This window comes from Sitodiplosis mosellana, unplaced genomic scaffold (genome assembly GCF_009176505.1).
Source record: "Sitodiplosis mosellana isolate CC-2019 unplaced genomic scaffold, AAFC_SMos_1.0 Smas_scaffold_47, whole genome shotgun sequence".
NCBI classification, from domain to species: Eukaryota; Metazoa; Arthropoda; class Insecta; order Diptera; family Cecidomyiidae; genus Sitodiplosis; species Sitodiplosis mosellana.
Genome location: NW_022595289.1, coordinates 920613 through 942775, shown reverse-complemented (window position 1 = coordinate 942775; position 22163 = coordinate 920613). Strand labels below are relative to the sequence as shown.

The 22163-nt window shown below is 34.5% G+C and overlaps 4 protein-coding genes across 11 annotated transcripts in view; 1 reads left to right on the top strand and 3 right to left on the bottom strand.

The window, feature by feature from the left end:
* LOC129570210 (uncharacterized) overlaps positions 1-11123 on the bottom strand; it is a 29038-nt gene extending 17915 nt beyond the window's left edge. The window contains exons 1-4 of one of the 4 annotated variants that reach the window (XM_055449727.1): positions 11018-11123; positions 9504-10946; positions 8235-8592; positions 3580-5710 (exon numbers count right to left, since the gene is read on the bottom strand). In XM_055449727.1, the coding sequence (XP_055305702.1) occupies positions 3580-4389 (810 nt within the window). In that variant the 5' untranslated portion in view covers positions 4390-5710; positions 8235-8592; positions 9504-10946; positions 11018-11123. Of the gene's footprint in view, positions 1-3579; positions 5711-7217; positions 7669-8234; positions 8593-9503; positions 10947-11017 lie in introns of those variants that run through there. The other 3 variants (XM_055449730.1, XM_055449728.1, XM_055449729.1) reach the window with 3 other exon arrangements.
* Positions 11124-11281: 158 nt separating this feature from the next.
* LOC129570218 (uncharacterized) lies at positions 11282-11996 on the bottom strand. The gene is made up of 3 exons (XM_055449748.1): positions 11888-11996; positions 11624-11758; positions 11282-11561 (listed from the first exon to the last, which is right to left on the bottom strand). Exons 2-3 carry the CDS (start codon positions 11719-11721, stop codon positions 11333-11335), a joined length of 327 nt encoding a protein of 108 aa, XP_055305723.1. The 5' UTR covers positions 11722-11758; positions 11888-11996; the 3' UTR covers positions 11282-11332.
* LOC129570212 (probable tyrosyl-DNA phosphodiesterase) lies at positions 11470-14478 on the top strand. The gene is made up of 4 exons (XM_055449736.1): positions 11470-12795; positions 12902-13154; positions 13236-13402; positions 13488-14478. Exons 1-4 carry the CDS (start codon positions 12181-12183, stop codon positions 14232-14234), a joined length of 1782 nt encoding a protein of 593 aa, XP_055305711.1. The 5' UTR covers positions 11470-12180; the 3' UTR covers positions 14235-14478.
* LOC129570214 (choline/ethanolamine kinase) lies at positions 14420-22024 on the bottom strand. 5 transcript variants are annotated; one of them, XM_055449738.1, is made up of 11 exons: positions 21444-21998; positions 21316-21345; positions 19879-19932; positions 17743-17855; positions 17556-17673; positions 17317-17469; positions 16642-17021; positions 15962-16057; positions 15453-15708; positions 15162-15338; positions 14420-15080 (listed from the first exon to the last, which is right to left on the bottom strand). In XM_055449738.1, the coding sequence occupies exons 2-11, from the start codon at positions 21331-21333 to the stop codon at positions 14973-14975; spliced, it is 1473 nt and encodes a 490-aa protein (XP_055305713.1). In that variant the 5' UTR covers positions 21334-21345; positions 21444-21998; the 3' UTR covers positions 14420-14972. The 5 variants fall into 5 exon arrangements, with proteins under 5 accessions (XP_055305713.1, XP_055305717.1, XP_055305716.1 ...); XM_055449742.1 differs by lacking the exon at positions 19879-19932 and having other exon boundaries at positions 21444-21997; XM_055449741.1 differs by lacking the exon at positions 19879-19932 and having other exon boundaries at positions 21316-22024.
* Between the last annotated feature and the right edge of the window lie 139 nt (positions 22025-22163).

Genomic DNA, 22163 nt, shown 5'->3' with positions numbered 1-22163 from the left:
ATGAGGAATCTGGGATTATGAATATTTTTTACGACCAAAAATCAACTAAATACTTCTAGCCCTGGGGAAAATTAATGCATTAGAGGGTTAAAGTCCAAATATGGCCGCTGCTCTTAATTGAAACTTTTTTAAAAATTGGTCAAATTTAAAGAGATTTATTACATTTTTGATTCGTACTGCAGTGGATTCGGCATGCATTTTTCGTCTATGCATGAATCAAAAGTGTATTATTTTGTGCATTGGAAACCATTTTGCTTTTTAATAATACAATTGCTGTGAAGGAAACTGAGCGGTGGAAATTGGACACTGATAGCACACTTACCATCACAAAGTGGTTTACAAAAAACATTCTTTGAAAGGGATAAACCATTGTATTGTACATAAGGGTATTTTTCATAACGTGGACAAGAGAAATTGTAGATTTTAAATTGAAGAGAAAAGAATTCTGTATCAATTAGTAGTGTTCATACAACGAAGCAATCGATATTCACACTTCTCGAAGCTAAAAACGGTCTAATTTGAATACATGTTTTTGGAACGCTACCCAGCATCTGTCAAATTCGAACATTTGAAATGACATCAATTCCAACTACTATGTGCCGAAATTCGGCAGCCGAATGAACTGTATAAACAAACTTCTAACAAGAAATTCGATTTGTGTATGTGTTTCACATTGAAAGTGTGATTTTGGCACGAAAACTTCTCTTTCATCGCACACAACGCAACACAACACAACAGACTCATTTGTTATTGTGTTTGATGTTAGCGCATTGACATATTGAAGCTGGCATCGGTTGAGTAAAGTTGTTGCAACGACACAGTGAATTGCTTTATTCTTTATCAGAAAGTGCGTAAATGATTTATTAACTGTATTTTGTGCAGCGTACGTCGTTTTCAACCAATTAAAATAATTTTTTTGTTTAAAGGATATTCATCGTGGCCCGTGGAGTCTGTGGAGCTCGCGAAAATGGATGCGATGAGTGGATTACAACAGTGAATCTGGGACTACGAATAATCATCCAAGGACCGTATCGGCTGATTTTGTCAACAGTGATTGGGGAAATGGGCATCATGGCAACGCTAATCTCACTCCTAGCATCGCTCTATTTTCTATATCTGGTAAGTTATTTTTTACATTTTCACTATTTTCACCATATTGTACGACCATCTTGAACCGATTCGATTCGATCAAATTGAACGAAAAAAACCATTGTTCTTGTTAGGTTAATACGGCGGTCAATGATTTCAACAACGATTCTTCAACAGCAATGGTAATGAAATTATCAAAATGTGCTTCCAAGGTTCGGACATAGAAATATGTTTACCTAGATGTTCTATACTGTATAAATGTGCAAAGCATAGACGCATATGGACGACCGTGCGACGGACGTATCACCCGAGCCATCGTTGTTTGCTGTATACTGTATTCATACACACACGTAGGGGAATGTAACCGGTTGTGGGACAGTCGATTATTTTGACACTTATGTTGTATTAACACCAAAGGATTTATTGTAATGTTGTTTTATATCCGTAATCAAACTTTTGGTACGACTCTGAGCTGAATATATGCATTCGTTATATTATTTCCAGACGATGTGTTGAAAAATGTAAAAAAAAGTTTCATAGAATTCTTTTGAGAAGTAATATTTTCTCAATTTTGATGAAAAAATTATCAGTTAAATATTGATATACATGGTTTAAGGACTAAATTTTATCATGGGTTTATCAATATATGAGCATTGAATTTTTTTTGCATCACAACCAACTGGTGTACGATTCCGGTTGAGGAACAGTCATGTACCCAGTTGTGGGACACCCATTTTTTGCATTGAAAGCATGAATTCGACGTTTCAGTGATGAAATATGTTCATTTGTGTTAAAATAAATATGTGTGGTCAGAAACAAAGCAAAACCGTTGTTGATGAAGATAAGGCCGAAACCAAACGCAAATATTTGGCAAACGAATTCGTGTATGCGTTGGGATTTGATCCAGGCATGCGAACCTTTATTGCGACGGTCCGCTTCAATCTAAAGACCGGCGAAGAGATAAGTTTTTGGAAAATGAAAAGAAGAAAAGAAGAAGAGGAATTAATTTACTTCTGTTGCATTTTATTTTCAGACCAACGAGAAGATTTCGTTCAAACAATACCATCAGAAATCGGAGCAAGATGCGCGCATCATAAAAGCCGAACGAATGACACGAGTCTTTGAGCATGACAAACAAGCGGACCTCAAGCGTATCGCCGCAGAGATTGGCCAGACATCATCGCCACGGAACATCTCTTGGCGCCATTGCATCGAACATCGCCTGCGAATGTCCCAAGATGGTTTCGCGGCATACAGTCAGGAAAACTATGTACGCATACGTTTGGACAAACATATTGGATGGCGTGGTGCAATCGATCTCATCGCCGGTAAGCTTGTTAATTTCAAGGCAGCTATCATCAACATCGGAGCAGCCGAAATTTCACCAGATTGGCCGATCAGAATTAAAAAGTACGTGCGGTGTCCAGGCGTTCGCAAGCTGATTGCAGCCTTCAAAAGACGTGGGAATTGTATCGTTCGGTTGTTAGATGAATACATGACATCGCAACATTGTGCCCGATGCTTCAAATGGCTCCCGATATGGACGAAGAGCAAACGATACAAAAAGTGCAACGATTGCTGACCGGATGAACGTGTTGGACTTCCGGAAACCATTTATACGAACGTGAGCAAACGAGTGTTGCAGATACAACGGAAAATCATGCGTACATGGGAGGAAATACTCGACCAAGGTGATGCTATTGCAGCCATTCTAACCCAACGAGATTCAGGACGTTTGGTGTCAAAGAAGCAACGCTTCTTTAAAACCTGGCAACCAAATGCTGCTGAAAACACTGGAACAGAGGACGCTGCAGAATCACACAAGTTGCTCAAAACACTTTGGCATCGGGACATATCAGTAGCCAAACTGAAGTCGGTTTTCGCTTGAATTAAATGTTACTTGTGTTTATTAACTATTCACGCTGCTTGACATTCCGATACATCCAGCATTGCTGCGACGACCAGATGACGACGGCGTTCCACTCATTACATAATTCAGAATCCAGCGATTAGGATTGAAGTTTTTTCAGCAAATATTTCCTAATAGTTTATTAGAGTTCTCAAGCCTTGCACTTAATGGCTATTTTCGGTCTATAAGTCCAACTTTGTATGCCACAGTACATGAGTGGTTTTATAGACGTAATTTGATGATCAGAATGGGTCGTGTTCATTTTTCGGTTTGACAATGTCAAATTGATCAGGCCACCGCATTCTTTGGATATGACTTCTTCAATGCATCATATGGCAGTTATGAAAAACACCCTAGTGTATTGTACATAAATATTAAAAAATAATATTTGGCACTCTATTACATATCATATATCAAATATTATAACATCAAATACGGTATTAAATGATCAAATTTGGTTCAAAATAAATGGGATAAAATAGTTTGGACATAAATTTATTGATATTAAAAAGAGACGATTTTTCGCGAAGACGGCAAAATTCACACGAAACATGTTTAATATGTGTGCATTATCACTTTACCTCAATGTGATCGCATGTGCAAATACTGTGCTGATGCTCCGAATCACAGCATTCCGAATCGGTCCATCTTTCCAAAATATTTTGCTTAGCCGTTTGTTTTATTTGATATTCCTCGTCGAAGTCTGTATCTTCTGTTTTCAAAAGATCCTCGTAAGCTAAATGTTTTCCGCGGTAGAAGCTACATTTACGTTCTAATTGTTCAGCAGTCGGTGGTCCGGGGGAAGGTAATGGTGTAGCGGGTGTCACAATACAAGGAACATTTATTTTACTCAATGCGTCTCCATTGTCATTTTCAAAATAGACATGATGCTTTAATAATAATGGACTGTCTGGTGGACTGGACTGATCGTATTGTGTTACAAGCGGAATCGAAGCGGTTGCTGATTTGGTTAGACGTTGTGTGTTTGGATGAAAGGCTGAGCTGCTGGGCCGGGGTGAGACTGGCCGATTTTGATGATGTTCGTGTGCTAGGGAGGGATGTTCATGTGCATGATGATGGTGATTGTGAAAATGTGCAAAGTATTGATTGTTCGATTCATTTATTGGTACTAAGATTTTATTTTGTGTCGTATAACCGGCAGAAAGCTTTCGCACATGTGCTTGTGGAGCACGAAGGTATGAGGATGGTAAATTATGGAACGGTCGACTTTGTGCTTTTGGTGCTAAATTCGAAGCTCTTGACGCAGCAAGTTTATCAATGTGATCTTTCAATCCTTGCTGCAGTAAAGCTTTGTTTTTAACATTTTGAGCTGCTTGATTTTTCCTTTTTTGCCTTGAGGCCAACGACGCACCCCCAGCTGCAGCGTACATTTTTACTTAAAACCACTTATCCCTTTAACCTTTTCTAAACTGTATGACATTCATTTAACTACAAAAAGAAAGCTATCGTAGCGGGCACTCCAAAAAACGTCAAACGATCTTAAATAAATTCAAGTTAACGAATCAACAATTGCATTCAGTAAGCAAAAAAGTCTTCACTAAACGGAACACATAACAGTGAATGTATGCCTTTTAATATCAAACATTCATAAGAACTAGTATATAACTAGGCCAAGGGATTTTGTATTTTCATTGACCACAGCACACTTGCAGCTCTATTGACGGTTATTTCGATTATATACTCTTGATAATATTATCTTTTCTCATAAGTCTACCAATGAATAAATGAACACTTTTTCATATGATATATGCCAAAATGAAAAGTGTCACCTGACTTATTTTAAGGTAAATTTAGCTGGTAATCAAACGATAATACCCAAACTATCACTAGTTTTATGAATGAAAATAATTCGTAAATCTATTCACTGCAATCATGCAAAAACACGTTGTAGAATAAGCTGATAATTTCTTTGTAATGATTTACTAAGAGCATTCGGTTTTGGTTTACTTATTAACGCATATTGAAATTGAATTTTGCAGCAAATTTCGAAACACGGAAAAGTGTTTTATTGGTTTATAACTTGTGCTTTAGGATTTCATAGAAGACATCATCACAGAAATCTTTCGAAACACTAAGACATTCAAAGTTATGAGTATTTAGTCAATTTTAACCTTGAAGTTTCCTCTAAAAACTTCAAATATGAGGATTTATGTAGTGAACATTTGTATATATGATTGATAAGATTTCAACATATTCATATCAGTAAATCGATCAATTTTTAACTTGCAGATTATGAGTTCATAATGAATGATGTAAAGCATATAATCTTGTTATTATTCCTTAAAATAAATTCCTTTGATGGCTAAACAATTAAATCGCTGAGAAATACGACTACTCATAATTTAAATTAACGTTAAATTAATTTCAATCAATTCATTCATAATCAACATGCAATAAATGTTTTTTTTCTCAAAAAGCTAAGTTTCTTCTAAATATGTGTTGCTGAAACGTGAACTTTCTAAAATTCACCATTTTGAATCGTTCAAATGATATTTTCATATCTAATTGCATAAATAAAACGTAGTATAATGGAGTGTGATGATGTGATGTGATGTGATGTGATGTAGTGTGATGTGTATCAAGGTATGTATACAAGGTGCACATATAATAGGAAAAAGTGGGAGAGTTTTGATACAGGAAGTTTGACGTGTTTCATTTTAATTTAATTTAAATCTGTTTCCGACGTTACAGCTGAAATAAAAGTAAATTCCTTACATGATTAGATTTATTGAGGAATAATCTGTCATACTCTTGCTGTGATACATAATAGCAACAAAAGGTGAACGTGAAGGTGTATAAAAATTTAAGCATTTTTACAGAATTGTTGAGTTTTATTACAAGTGGAAAAAGAATGGATTTTTTCTAGAGAAAAGCAATAGAATTTTGTATAGCTTGAGATATTCAAATATGAGTTGCGTTTTTCTAAGTTGAATCTATTGAACGGTGCTTAACGGTAACATTTTCCTCATTTCTTCTGTTTCGTTTATGAGTTTGAAATACGTTTTTTTTTCTCTACTCAAGAAAAGCAAACAAAATTCCTATAGGAACCTATAGGTATCGTTATAGATCATGTTTTATGATTTCAGAACAGTGTATTATTCAAAGTGTATTTAATAATGAAATCAATGGATAATCATTTCTCTATACACTATTACAGGGACACTCAATTTATTATGTCCGATGAAAAATACCCTATTTACGGGTACAAGTGTGCCTGTTAGTTTCCTGGCAAACATACCAATAAAAACCAGATGAATATTATTGAATATGTGCAAAACCAACACTAACATTCTGATCAATAAAATGATAAGCACCGTATTAAAATATACACCACACCCAAGCATGGACTATTTGAAATGGTTCTCTCTTATATAATTACGTCATTTATTCACTCGAATAATTTCTACTAACACGATATTGTGTTCAGAGCTTCTCTTTTCCGTACTTTACTTCGTCTACAATGACCAAAATGCCGAATCTAAAATGGCTTGATTGCTTAAGATTAGATAGGCAGAAATATTTGAATGGAATTCTGTTTGTATATGTTTGAGGAGTTGAGAATAGCTTAAAGGTATTCTCAGTTTATTTTCTTCATTATTTAGTATTCATTAAATGTATGGACTGAATGCTTTGTTATTGTGTATTGTATTGACAATGTGGAAAAATCTATGCAATATGTGTTGTGATCAAATATTTAGTAATTAGTTTGAAAGAGTTTTTCTAAAAAAAAATTTACCACATTTCACCCTATATGTATACACTAGAACTGTATGGATAAGGTGAAATACAAATAGAAAAGAAATACTCGCACGAAAACTCCATGAAAACCAATGTCTGTGAACATTTGAAAAAAATAACATGTGTACATGGCAATCCTTCATACAACAGGTTTGATCCAGTTAAGTAGTTGAAATATTTATGTAATGTATGCAACATTCACATTTTCAGTCGATTGAAACCTATGTGGAATCACGTGACGTGAAATAGGATGAAAATGCAATTGCTATAATATTTCCGTAAATTTCAGTGAACTTAATTTATGAATATCATGCATTTGTTTTCTTTAGTCATAGTTAATTCAAGGTTTGTTGCAAAATGGTAATTCTTGCCAAAAGTCGACGAAAAAAAAAATGTTTGGAACAAAATTCAAATATGAGACAAAATTTGATATGATTTAAAATTGGTTGGATAAGTTTACAAAAACATTCGAATGGTATTCCCAAACTGCAGTAGATCATTTTCGGTTGAACTTGTATAGAAACGTCTTTATTCCATAATTAGAAAGATAAACGACATCATGGGCAGGCCACGTACACTCATTTGTTGTGATGAGCTATCTAAAGTAATTATAAACCAAACTTTGCTCAAATAATGCTCTCATTATTTTAGATTTAGCATTTTCAAATCACTGAATTATGCACCACACGGAAAAAAAAATTTATGCACTTAATTAGCCCGATCCTGGTTAAAACTATTGGAAATTTGATTATAATATTTCTGTGTTAAACTGCGAATAATCATAATTTTATCGATACGATAGAAAAACATTATCACTGTATATACTGTTTAACTTTTTAAAATGAAAAAAAAATGGATTGAAATCTAGCAACACATTGTGGAACTGTCCGCGAATATATCCGAAAAAATACTGCCACTAAATAATAGCATCCACCTTGAAGGTGAGTGAATTTCACTCTCTAACTAATACACCTTGCATTTGTGTTGATGGAGAATTCAGAATATGGCGCTATTCAATCCACCCCAATTTTGATTTAGTTTGTGTTTGTAGGTATGGTATAGTTTAATACATATGTATATTTTTTTGTAGTATGTATATATAAAGTTTCCGTTTTGCGACCATTCCATACATACTATAGCATAGAAAATGATTTTACGATAAACACGGTCAGAATTCCAAACAAAAGAGCCCATGTGTTTTAGCTTAAATCGTAGCACATGTTTCTTTGCATACACGGTAAAAAGTATATTCACGAAGACTTGTCTTGGTCTTGATGTGAATTTCGAATAAATTTACCACTTTACAGAGGTTAGAAAAATTACACCTTGATTTCATGTCGACGACGGGCAAATTTTTGCCCTTTGCGTTAAATGTCAACAAAAATATAATTTCCATTCACCTTTGATTTGCTAAAAGTATGAAACAGTTTAATTTTCTTTTATTTGAGATTTTTCTAAAGCATTCAAAAATTCATACCTTATTTCAAAATGTTCATTTGATAATCTCAAGAAGTTTTTCTTTCATATAGATTGACTGTTTTCAGTCATGAAATATCGATTCTAATTTCAGCAGCTAGCACACTTTACAAATAGTGAATCAATCTCTTGAATACTTAAAAATGTATCAATGTTTTTATGTTGTAGCAATATTTATCGAAAAGTTGTGCGTGAATTATGATCCCATTGAAATTCATTTGTTTTGTGCTTTTTATCTATGAGAATCACTTTCAAAAAAAGCTACGATGTAAATTTAGAGCATTCAACATATATTCACTGAACATCCATATATGCTGTTATTTGATAAGAAACGAGCATTTGTTTTCAAACGTGTTGACCTGTTGGAGAGATGAAAACAAAAATTGATGAAATAACTTGTCATGTTTATGGTATTCATATGACAGATCGCAAAGTTCAAGATATCAATATGAAAACATTATCAACTTATATAAAAGACATCGTGAATCTGTTACTGAAATGAATCTAAATGTTCTGTTACTGTCATTCAGACGTGACAAATAATAAACATACAACAGTGGTTATCAGCTTTAAACTTGAATATGATTAGAATCAGAAATGAAGAGAACAAATGTATAATTTCTATATAATATGTTTTTTTTTCCCGGAAAATGTATTGATTTAAAAAACACGGGAGTAAAGGTAAAAGGTAAAAATAAATGAGAAATCATATGTTTTTCTATGGAATATCACATATTTTGATACATCAACAAAGAAATACCGGCCATAAATTCTGATTGAAATGATGATTATTGTTGAGGATTTCCACATTCTAATTCATTATTTCTATATCAGCTTTTGAACATACTTCTACATACTTTTGAAAGCTTAAGACTTTCCTAACAAAATATTTGTTTTTTTATTTTCTTAGATAATAGTGCGCACAAGCAAAAAGTGCATTTACGAAGACTTACGTATACTCAATATTGGGGTGTTATTCCAATTTCGAGCAAAGATGTTAAGTTGCTACGATTTTTTTTTGCACAATTTCTGTTAGCTAGAGTCAATTATTCAACCATTACAACACGCAAACTTGAATCTTTTTTCATATGAAAACACAAACGAAGCGCTATTGCTATAGGTTTCAGCTGTTCATTTTTATGTATTAATTCTCCGGAAATGCACTTGAATTAAAATTCATAATAGCCTCGGATTACATTCAAAAAAAATTATTTCAACCCTTAGAATCGAAAGTCTTCATTCTACTCCCCTGGGTTCGGGCAGCACTTACCTTTTTCTTGGATTCCTTGTTTTAATCAATCAAAACTGCGTTTACTCCGAATGGTTTTTGCATTGCAAATTCTATGTTAAACGCACAGTTTATTGCTTTCAATGAAATCCTTTGATTCCACTGCGAATATTCACTGAATTTTTCTCAACTATTCTTCTCTTCAGGAATGTATTAAAAAAGTGGAAATTCGACTTCGGTTCACTTACACACACCCTTACTTATTTGCAAAAAAAAAGTAATGAAATAATGTCGAAACTTGCTACTGATTGAAGCTCAAAATTGGAAGCATTGACACTGCTGTGTCGAGTACGAAACCAAATCGACGAATTCATTTCACTATAGACTGTGTCTATTGTGATACAATTATGTAGGTGGATGTCGCGTGCGAGGGTGTTTCAGACATAAATGGGAAGTGTGCTCGCATACATACAAACACGCATAGACATCACGCATACACGCGAAACTTCCTTTGGTTATCACATTATTGTATGAGTCTGATTCATTGATTCTGTGTTATTCCATACATATTCAATAGAACTGTGCATGTTATTTATGAGCATGAGTGGAATGTGCAGATTTGTTAATTTCCGAATATGTTGGATTTACGAAGAAATAAAACTGATTTTTTTTCTATGAAAATGTAATAAGAATGTGTCGTTCAATAGATTTGCATTTCATGAAAACCAACATGTAAAATTCATGGAAAATGAAGATGCTTCTAAGACTCAAAATACCATTACCTCCTCAATACCATTTTGCACTGCGCTGAATTTCTGCGCTGAAGTTGTAATTTGGATGCTTATATATGTCAATATATTTCTCGTTGTGAACACCGTTTGAATCAGCTGTGTAATCATTGTTTTCTTCGCATTTCTTAAGCTTTCATATTGTTATACAAACAGAAGACACGAAAAGCATGAGATATTTAAACATTTTATTTTTTTTCTACTATTGTTCGGATACATTCGCCATATTTAGGCCAATAGTTGGTTTTTAGGAAAGAAACATCTTCGCTAATTTGATCTTTTAAGTTTCGCTTCACTTTCGCTCGATTTTTCAGACTTGTTTTTCAGCGATGCATCTTCTTCCAACTCAAGGTTTGTACTGGTTTTAACTGCACTGCTTCGTCTTTCAGCTAGATGTTCCGCTATTCCGTCAGCAACAGACACTTTACCGCTACAACCACAACTGGTGTCTTCAAGAGATAAAAAAACCGTTTCATCTGATTGGATGGAGCGTTTTTGAATTTTCGAAATGAAATCGGTTATCTTCGGACGTGGTGTTGTCGTTTGGTCGTCGTCTAACTCCGGCTTTTTTGTGTATTTCAACACGTGCTCGTGCAATCTTCCTACAATTACTCCAGCAGCACCAGTTAAAAGGCTTGTTGGCATAAGAACGTGTTGGTGTTTGTCATCAAATGCCTTTGTGTCAAAGAGCCATTGCCTAGTCAGAAAAATGTCACTAAATAACTCAAAATTCAATGCACAGACCACAGCACGTATGATAATACTCACTTTGAATTTTGTGGGGAGCATTTGGCTGCTTGAAAAGCAACTAACACCAATATTATACTTATTGTTGCTGTCATTTTCGCTACCTTTTCACAACTGAACACTTCGGTGCTGAAATCTTCTTTTTATAACTGAGCACAACTGAATATGTGCACAGTTCTTTGGGTTCAAGAAGTGAAACGTGATTTTCAATTGGATTTTTTTGTCACAAAAATGCGCATTTATTCATGTTTATTTTGCATTACAATTTCAAAACATTAGCTATACTATATCAATTTATACGTGTTCACTGTTAACGAGAAGAATGCGTTTGGAATTTTAGACATCTTTTCGGCACTCATCACCGCTACACAAGACGATCGGATCCAACTCGTCTGCATCAACAAAATCCTTATAGTTTTGTTGGACATCGTCCATATCATGGTGGAAGTATGCATATTTGTGTTCCACGATGAGTTCCTGGTTCATGACAACTGTGGGCGGAGGTATATCTTCACAATCTTCGTTCAAATCAGAATCTATTGACATTGCACTAGAAGTTTCAATGCTGGAAAGAAATACCAGGTTATGAAGAAAAATCTGAGTTGCTCACAATATTACATTACTTACACGTGTGCATATGAAGTTTGGAGAGCCACTGCAGAAGATTGAGTGAAGATGTTATTCAGAACGTGTAACATTAATATTACTTTCAGCATGGTGAACATCTTTACCTTATTGCAACTGAATATCTATTCTTGCTAGCTTTTATAGAAATCGGATCGTCATTGAGCTAATATCTAACGTTTTATCATATCACTTTTACAGGCCACCACAGCATATTTTCTTCAGAAATGATATAATTTAAAATAAGCAGAAATGATAATTACTTACGTGATAAATTTATGTCACTACAAAAAGCAGAAGACCAAACAAAACAAAACAAACCAAAACAAACCAAACACACGTTTAACGATAACATTGGTCTTTCTTATGAGCAAACGTGATTTTTCCCAGATTTCGCATGTATTTGTTTGACTAGTCAATAGATGGCAGTAGTTTGTAAGTAGAGTGACGTTTTACACTTCTTGACGTTTGCATTTTTAGCGGTCGTAGTTCAGTTGAAAAACGTAATCCAAAATACAACAGAAATTTCGTTGCAGTTCACAAGAAGAAGAGAAACAAAAATGGAAAAATTTACGAGTAAACGGCGCACAAAGCCCACCGAAGTTTGTCAGTATGATAAAAATTGTTACCGCAAAAATCCGCATCATTTTATGGAATACCGGCACGAACATCTCGAAAAAATAATGGAACAAAGCCCAGCAAATCAATACGTGATTCCGAATGAAATGTTGGCGCACAAAGATTGTATTTTAGATCAGATCAAAATTATCACCGAGCTCTTCTCGCCTGAGGATAAAGGAGAGCCGTCTGCTAAAAAGAATAAACAAGCTGAACAAAACATCAAAATGCCGAAGGTGTCAACGTCTGTTGAAAATGCTAGCAACAAATCGAGCAATCAATCTGCGTCCGCATCATCATCGTCGTCGTCGACATCGCAAAAAGTCTGTGCGCCAAAAGATATTCACAAATACGTCAAAGTCGTTGCACCCAAAGGAAAGATGGCCGGAAAACTTGAAAAATCTCGACCATTCAATTTTTTTCTCACTTGCATTTCATCGTCGCCACCAACACACAACGAACCGCTATCTATCACTTTTCAGGAAATTCTGGACAAATCGCTCGGTGAGCTTGAGTGTTCAGTGCAAATAAATTTCATGGTTGACATCGGTTGGTTGGTAAGTTTTGGCATATGTTTATTGTTATTTCCAATACAATTTTCATACAAATTATGACCTTTGAATAGAATTTAAAATATTGTAAATTGTCTTCTCTGCCGAACAGTTGGGCCAATATTATTTTGCCGGCTGTTTAGATTTGCCGTTGTTGATTTTGTATGGTAGTGGAGGAGCCTCACCCGAAATTGAAACAATATCACAGAAGAAGCCACAAGTGTCCGCTCATCTCATGCGAATGCCCCATGCGTTTGCCACACATCACACCAAAATGATGTTGTTAGGCTACAAAGATCGTTCCATGCGCGTAGTAGTATCAACGGCGAATTTGTATGAAGACGATTGGGACAACCGAACACAAGGTTTATATTTCAACTCAATCAGTATACAGTCTGTCTGTATCCGCTGTGTTCATTGACCTCAACCTCAAATTTCTTTTTCAGGTTTATGGATATCTGACAAATTGGAAGCGATGCCCGAGGGAAGTGATACAGCCAGCGGCGAAAGCGCAACTGAATTTCGGAATGAACTTCTGAAATATTTATCAGCATACAAACTTCCACAGTTACAACCATGGCTTGTGCGAATTCGGAAAACTGATTTTTCCGCGGTAAGTGACTATTCATACATTGATGTCAAATCATTTTATGTGGATCAGCATTTTTGACACAGGTTTCATTTCGTATCAATTGTAGGTTAATGTTTTCCTCATTACATCAATCCCCGGCACTTACACAGAAACCGGCAATGGATATCCCCATGGTCATGGACGTGTTGCATGGCTATTGTCAAAGCATTCAGCACCTATAAATGAAAATTCGCCAATTATTGCTCAGAGTTCATCGCTTGGTAGTTTTGGTGCAAGCGCAGACGGTTGGCTCACCGGCGAATTCGTGAATAGTTTCCGGCGTGACACACAACCCATGGGATTACGGAAATTGCCCAGTATTCGTGTTATTTACCCATCGTTTAACAATGTTGCAAATGGCCACGACGGTCTACTAAGTGGCGGATGTCTGCCATACGGTGACAAAATACACCAGAAGCAGACTTGGTTGAATGATTTTTTGTATCAATGGCGCGCCGATTGTCGTCACCGATCGAAAGCAATGCCACACATAAAAACGTACACCCGATGGTCAGAGAAGAAGATGTTTTGGTTCCTGTTATCTTCAGCAAATTTGTCAAAAGCGGCATGGGGATCATTGTCAAAATCCAAAACTACTCCCACATTACGAATCAGCAACTTTGAAGCAGGCGTATTATTCCTGCCAAAATTCGTATCAAATATGCGCTACTTTTCGATGGATGAATCTGATCAAAGTACGCCACTGTTTCCGCCACTTTATGACATTCCCCTGACCAAATATGCCGTGGATGACAATCCTTTTTTGAGTGATATTTTGTTTACCGAAACTGACAATGTCGGTGGAACGATGTGACATGTGGCTCAAGAAGTTCTATCAAAATCCATACATAACCAACATGACATTACAAATGCTATATAGCTCAGTTGGCCCATAGTGCATATTCCATGGACTAGGTGCGCCACCAGCGCAAACAAATGTCAAAGTATATGATTTATACACAACAAATTGTTGATATACATCTGAATAAAAAAAAATACTTTTTTTCAACTTAGTTTCGTTTATTGAATAAATCGTAATTTATTTCGACAGTTAAAAAGCTTTTATTTATTTTTTTAAAAAGGTGTTCATGTGTACGCTGTGAAGAAAAATGTACGATCTCTAATTTATACCGTTACCAATTTCAAAATCACTTAACGTTTGCAGCTGAGATTCATGAAAGTTAAAGTCCGAAACCATAATAAATCGCATATGCCCTTGCGCTTAACGATCAAATTGTTCATTCTGCCATTCATTGAAAATCAATCCATCTAAATTCGATCGAAAAAATTTCTTTATATTAAATCGAAATTCAATGATTGATTGGAAACACAGTAGATGATCAATGAATTAGGGAATCTAACAATGCATTTGCATTTGACAAGAAGAAGTATGCATTGAATTCGTTAACTCAATTCGATTGCTCAAGAGACATTTCCAAAAAAATGTTTCTGCTCTTATGGACATACAACATTTCCATGATTTCAATTTGTTTTCACGAGAGTTATACAATTTAATGAATGTTATGCGTTTCGAAACTTAAATTTCATTTTCTCATTTGCGATCATCGAGTGTATGTGTTCGTTTTAAATCTAACCCCTTGGCTTTTATGTAAGCTTCTTTGGCGGCAAAATATGCAGCGGCCCTCTTCTGCCCATACGACTGTAAAGATATCCAGAACAAATGCATCAAAAGTTATTAAAAAATGACATAAAAAGGCATCCCATGACTTATTCCACTCACCCAATAACCGAACTCAATGTCTTGATGGACATTCACAAACGACCATAGAGTCCAGAATAAATGTGACGCCATTGTAAAGCACAAGACTTCATTTTTGAGCTCGTCAATTTCTGCCGTGCTCGGCGAATAATCGGGCTTCGATGACAACTCCATCAAGTAAGCCTTCAAAAATCGTTCCTAATTCAAAAGAGAAACATTTATTGGAACCATAACAAAAATACTACAATTGTATAATTGTGTACAATTTCAATAACGACGCCTATATTTTCATGGATGTATGCGTTGTATTACCTGTTGTTCTTTGTTCGGATACTGCTCGCTTACGTAGGAGAAAAACGGGTACTCCTTGATCGTATAATCAATCATCCATTCAATAAAGTGATTGGCTAAATCGAATCCACGATAATTATAGGCACAGTATTCGAAATCGATGATCATTAGTTCTGGCTCGTTATTTGCTTCAGCTGAGAACTGTGATTGATCGCTGAGTAGCGAGTCACGTGTATTATCCAAATCTTCATCCGGGCAGTCACTTAATGAACGTTTTCTTAGAAGAAAGGGTAAACCAAATATTGTTATCAATTAAAATTCTTTATCAAATCAATGAAAAATTTAACTAAAACGGTTTTTTCTTTAATAAATAGAGTGCAGCGACAAAGGTTGGATTTACGGAACCTGCTCTCATCGTTGTTAGTCCCCAAACCTCAATCAATCAATCCTCTACGGAATAAGTGTGATACGATCAAAAGCACCAAATCACAACATTTTTGAAGCAAGCAGATAAAAGAACTTAAGCTTACCTCGAATGCATTTTGTTGATTGAATTTAAATTTCCGTTGAAGCTATCGTGTCTATCAAAGTGACCGTCTAATATAGTTGTGTCATCGAAAAATGAACTGAAATTGAGAGAGAGAGAGAAAAATGTTTGCAATTCAATTCATTGAACTTGTATTCGGAGAGTTAAAAAGTAATTAAAATGCACTTAACCGCATGCGGCTCTGTCTTAGGTTGTTGGTTTTGTGTGAATTTTAATGTTTGTAGTTTTTATGAAATATGAAGTGAATATTTTTTGGTTTTGCGTTTGCTTTTAAGAACGGAAAAAGTTGTAATTTTTTTGGCATTCCATTCAGTGTGGAAAAAGACATGTTTTTTCTCTCTCGTTAAATCGATTTTCCGAACTATTCTCAATATCTAATCCGAACAATCGAGCAAAGCATATGATTTGTGTAACATGAGCTTTTAGAATTTTCAAACATGAACAACGGCAACTACAACACAATAGACAGACAGAAGACTGGATAGAACAAGCAGTCTTGTCTCCAGACAAAGCATTCGTCTTCTCGGAGAGATCAAGATTTGCAAACAAGTATATTTTAAATATTAACTGAAAATGAGGAGCATTATGTGAGTAAACGAATATACTCTCGAAATTCGAGAAATTCATTGGAATTATGAAATATGTTTTAAATGTAATTTTTACCTGAGCTGTTCAGTGGAGCTACTGGGTGATGATGATAGCCCATATGTTTGCTCTCTCAATAAGATATTTCCCTCTTGAAGGTCGTTATGACAAAACACCACTGGAAACCCTTGATTTTCTACCGTTGCCTTTAGCCACGTCAATTCACTTTTAAAATCAATTTTACGCACTTCGTCCAATATTTCCAATTCAGATGTATTTTTTGTCTTGTAATTTTTCAGGACTTGCTCGAAATTTAAAAGCCATCGATCCATCGTAATCCAAAGCCAATCTGGTTCCTTTGAGACGGGTATACTAAGGCCATGAATTTTTGCCATCTTTTCTGCTACTTTACAAGATATTTTGGCATCACACAGTTCATGAGTTGCCAATGGTCGGGCCTACACATGTAAAAACATTTGAAAACTTATCGACATACACTAATATTATCGAAAAACTAAATCCAATTGTAATTTTGTTTGTCAATATAATCATTTGTGGTGTACAGGCGTGCACACATATCCATGCATACTATGCATTGCATAGGCTAATTTACTTCGAACAATATTGCCATTATTTTTATTGATTTTCTTTCAAGGTTGAAAAATTCATGTGAACGAAAATAATGATAGGTTGTGCTAATAATAACCGTAAGGCACAATCGAATTTAACCATACATTTCTGCCTACTACTTACTGGGATATATTGTTCGATTCTGCCACCGGGGAAAATTCCATGTAGCTTTGGTCCAAGCTTTCGTTCACTCAGCAACGTAAAGACCACGGTATCAGTGAGAACAGTTTCTAGGGCCTGTTCGCCATGAGTGCGACCGTAAATTCTCAACAAAACCTTTTGAATACCGAAAATTTTACCAAAAGAAAAGAAATTTAGAACACGAATTTCATTTATGCCATGATTTAGACAGAAAAATATACTTCTTTTGGTTCTTGGAGTGATGCATCCTTTCTTGGGCGTTTAATATTCTTCACATTATTGCAGGAATCGGAATCATCTGGTAAACTAACATAGTACAAGAAATTCGAAAGACCACCGCTAAAACATATAAATCAATTATAATCAACTGGCTTAACTTCAAAATATTCAGAACAGAATAAGACCAACCTAATACGTTTGATATGTAAATCAGAGGCTGAAATCGTCTTCCAGGCACCTGTCAAATAGTCACGACAAATTCGTGATGCCAACTCTCGCATTTCGCTTGAGTTTTTCGAAGCCTGTTTGGATCAAATATAAAAATTAATTTCAAATTTTTAATAACAATCAGCATGCGATAGTAATAACGAAATATGGTGCAACTATGAACCGAAATGAGATCATCAGTCTTTTCGTGTACGTATGTATGTATGCTCGAATTAATTCCATGCAAACAAAGATGAAATCGTTGCTACCTTATGCTTCAACGTTGATGAAACGGATTGTGTTTTTTATTGAATGGTGCAACAGTCCTAAGAGAGTTTTTGTTTTTATGCTCACGACTCGTGCCTAATTATTAGCAAATTCGTTCTTTTTTTAATTCAATATTCGGTGCTCTTATTGGACTGGTCGATAAATGTCATGTAACGTGAAACTACTTGAGAGTGCAAATGCAAATACGATTCACATTGGAATTTTGCAATGGGCATGCGCAGCATAAATAGTGTGAAAGTTAACCTTCTTTTCGTGAACATTGAAAAGTAGGAGGTGTTGTCAGCAAATTCATCCAGTGGACTAATTGAACATGTACGACGTGAAGAGCATTCAACCGGTGTCTGATATGTCATACAGTTTTTGATATTTGAGAAATAGTATAGCATGATCTTGTTATTTACGCAAATATCCCATATGTGGTGAATAGTAAATTGAGTTCACTCCTTTAATTAAAAATGATTAACCGAATTAAGCTAAATACCGTTTTAATTGTATAACTTGAACGTTCTATTCATTGCTGTTTCAAAGGAAAAGTGTATTCCATTTGTAAATTCAAAACACAAAATTCCATAATCAATTGAAACAATGGAAAATTTTCAGTTCAGAAACACATCCGATCGATGTGCAATGTTGTGGTTAACCAAAAAAAATCTATTCGATTCAATCACTCATTTTTGAACCAGAATTACAACTTAGCCTATTAGTCATATACTATTTACAACTATATCTCTTGCAGTTTTATTCTTTTGAATATACAACCAAGAAATTGCCATTTTTATTATTTCGCAATAATCTTTCAGCTACACTCTGAAAATCGTACTACAGATTGCGTATTGGAAATCTCACACTTGAACATGGGCACCTATTTTTAAACTAGAATAAAAATTGGGTTGTATGTAAATCAGTTTACAGTTAAAACGTTCGTAAACGTTAGACGAAAAGTGTCGTAAATAAATCTAGTGACTCATAGTGTGTTTCATGCGTAAAAACATGGTGTCGTCACAATAAAAACACAGGGATATGATATTCATATGGAACGCATATCAACATTTTATTGTTCAATACATTTGCAAAGTGTTCATGACGATTCAGCTGTAATGAAAACATGCATACAAATTTCTGGTAATATCTATTTATTCGGCAAAAGAGAAGGATTTTCTGCTGTTCCGATCTAAATTGCCAAATGTATTATCGTCTCTTTTTCCAAAATATCTATTCCCAGTTCCCCGCCCCTCGAGGAATATATTTGTCATAAATTGCTTGATGTTATGAAACAATGTCGCTACGACGCAATAATATTTATGCACAATAATAACTAATACGAGATAAGAAAATTCAAAAACCATTTCTCCGACAAGTACTATGTTCCTGAATGAATGAGTAGCCTTCCATTTTGAAAACAACAATTTTATCCTAAAACTACAATTTCCTATTATTTCTGACTGAAAATCTCAATTTACGCGTTGATTATTGTTTATTACGGTGTAAGTCACACGTGTGAATTTTTGAAAAAAAAGTTTTTGTCATCAGCTCGTTAAATTTTGATTTATCTAATCACCAGAAAATCTGTAGTCGCATTTTTCAATTGTTCGGTACAGTTTCTTATCGTTTATCAACCATATTCTACGGAAATGTGAATTTTATCATGCATCATGCTGCAAAAATGTCATTTATTGGCATTCCACTTGTAAAATCAGTGCAATTTAACTTATTAGTAGAATAGGAAAGGCAGATCTTTCATTTTGTGCAAAACACGATCGGAAATGAATAAACTGGGGATGCCAATTAAAGTTCGTCAATGTGCAGGTAAATATCGAAATAAATCTTTACCCATAATTCAATCTCTGCCAAAGATTGCGCGTACTTATTGAATCGGTCTTTACTCTAAATAAGGCGTAGTACACATTATGCCAATAAAAATGGAAAAATAAACATTAACCAAGAAAAAAACAAAAACAAAAAACAAAACTAATAAGAAAATCTGGTCAAACGAAATTCCTTTCCATTAAAAAAAATCACCTGATGATTCGGGTGTTATTATCAAATTGATTGGTTTTTAGCTAAATTATTGGCTTAACAATTCCAAACGAACTGATAATAAGAGGCCAAAGAAACGTTACCCTTTAAATGTACTTTATAGGCATGTATTGTTTAATTGACGAAAACAAATGAAACATACACTCATCAGAGTTGACCTTAAATAATTACAATTTAAGGAATTCGTAGACATTTTTCGCATTGTTTATCGGTATATAATGAGACAATATTGAATCAGATTGAATGAGTATTATTTTTTGCGTTTTTACACACAACAATATCCTCAATTACACACGGTAATGTGGACTGCAAAATGAGACACCTTTTTTTCTTTATAATAAATATACATGAGTGGAGATATTGGACATTAAGCAAGTATCATGACCGGTAAGAAAATATCATACGACTGTAAACCAAGTTTTGTGTATTTGTAAAACGTATTCCACAGTCAGTTGCCAATCAGGTTGAAGATGTTTTCGATCATCAATGTGGCGTATGAACTCATTTATTTCAACAGAATTCCGTACTATATCTTATCGGGAGATGAGGTTGTTTTTAATCAGACAACTTTTTCGTATGTGTGATATTGTGACGGAAATTACGCATTTGATCATATTCGATACAAACTGGAACTATCATTTTGTCCACTAAACAAAAGCACACGGAAAAAAGCAAAGGAATTGCATTATTCAGAATTTGTTTGCGCATTTTTGCTACAAAAATAACAATGTATACGAAACCAAATACATACTTGGCTACGAATTAAGACGAAATTATACGATTAAGTCTTTACTTATGTTCTATTTAATTTAAGGCACAGAAAAATATCGAATGTCTATTCTCTTTATTGTCTCCTGTTATGGATACAAATTTCATATATGCGCTAGGAAGATTAAAAAAGAGCACGAAACGTTTTTTAAAAATTTTGTTGTATTGTTTACGAATCATTCATGCAAATAATTGACGGCGAATACAGAACGATAAATAAAGAGAAGCTATTTACTCAAATTTAAAAAAAATTCCATAACTTTCGATTGGAAAATTTCTTTATATATTTTCATTTACATAACCATCATTATCACGTATTTGTATAGTCTACGAGACAATTGGAATTGCTTGTGTGAAACCATTTAAAGGTTCATTTTAATAATTAGCTTATAATGACTGTTTTTTGTTGACGAATACATTCAAAGTCAGAGCTTGTAATTTAATCATAAGAGATGATCGTACCTTTATCATTGATGACATGATGCACACCAGCTGGTTCAAATGTGATGTTGAATATGTTAAAACACGGAAATGTTTAAAAAAAAAGAAAGAAAAAGAAAACGTGTCACAGAGTAGGGAAATATAGTTACTTATTGGAAACACTTTATGTTTTATAGCCTTTTGTTTCAATTATCACAAAAATTAATTAAACCGCAATTTTAATCTGTTTCAAGCGCAGAAATAAACTTCTGATACTGTACTTTGTACTGTCCACACAATGAAGTACTACTATTCATGCGTTATATTTTTTAACAAAAGGAATTAAGTTTTTCTTCTCCAGTTTTTGGTATCTCTTCTTGATTTATTCGAATGAAAAATAAATGAGTGTTTTCTATTTCCTGCCGCTTTTCCTATTTTTTTATCGTATATTTTACAACAATCTGTATGTCAATGCTACGTGCAAAAAACTTGGCATGCGGTTATAGATTACAGCTATCCGAGTAGTTTGCCTTTTCTGTCTGTTCTTCGCTTTCTGACTGATCTCAAATAAGTTTAGCTAATACGGTTTGCATGTATATCATTTGATATTTGGTGTTGTTGCTCTGCAGTGACAAGTGAACTTGCATGAAAGTTTATTGTACAAATGTATCAGGAGTGAAAATTTCAAAACGTCTGCCTCATTCGAAAGCTAAGTTTAAACTGACGAATGCACAGCACCACTATCTGGAAAATCGTATGATTTCTTTACAAATGAGTATTTGAATGACGTCCGCCGCCTTGCGGAGAGTACGATAATCATAAGAAATGACAGATAAGGCCTATTCCTTTGTTCATATTTCGATTTTAAAAAAATGTTCTGCACCTAATGA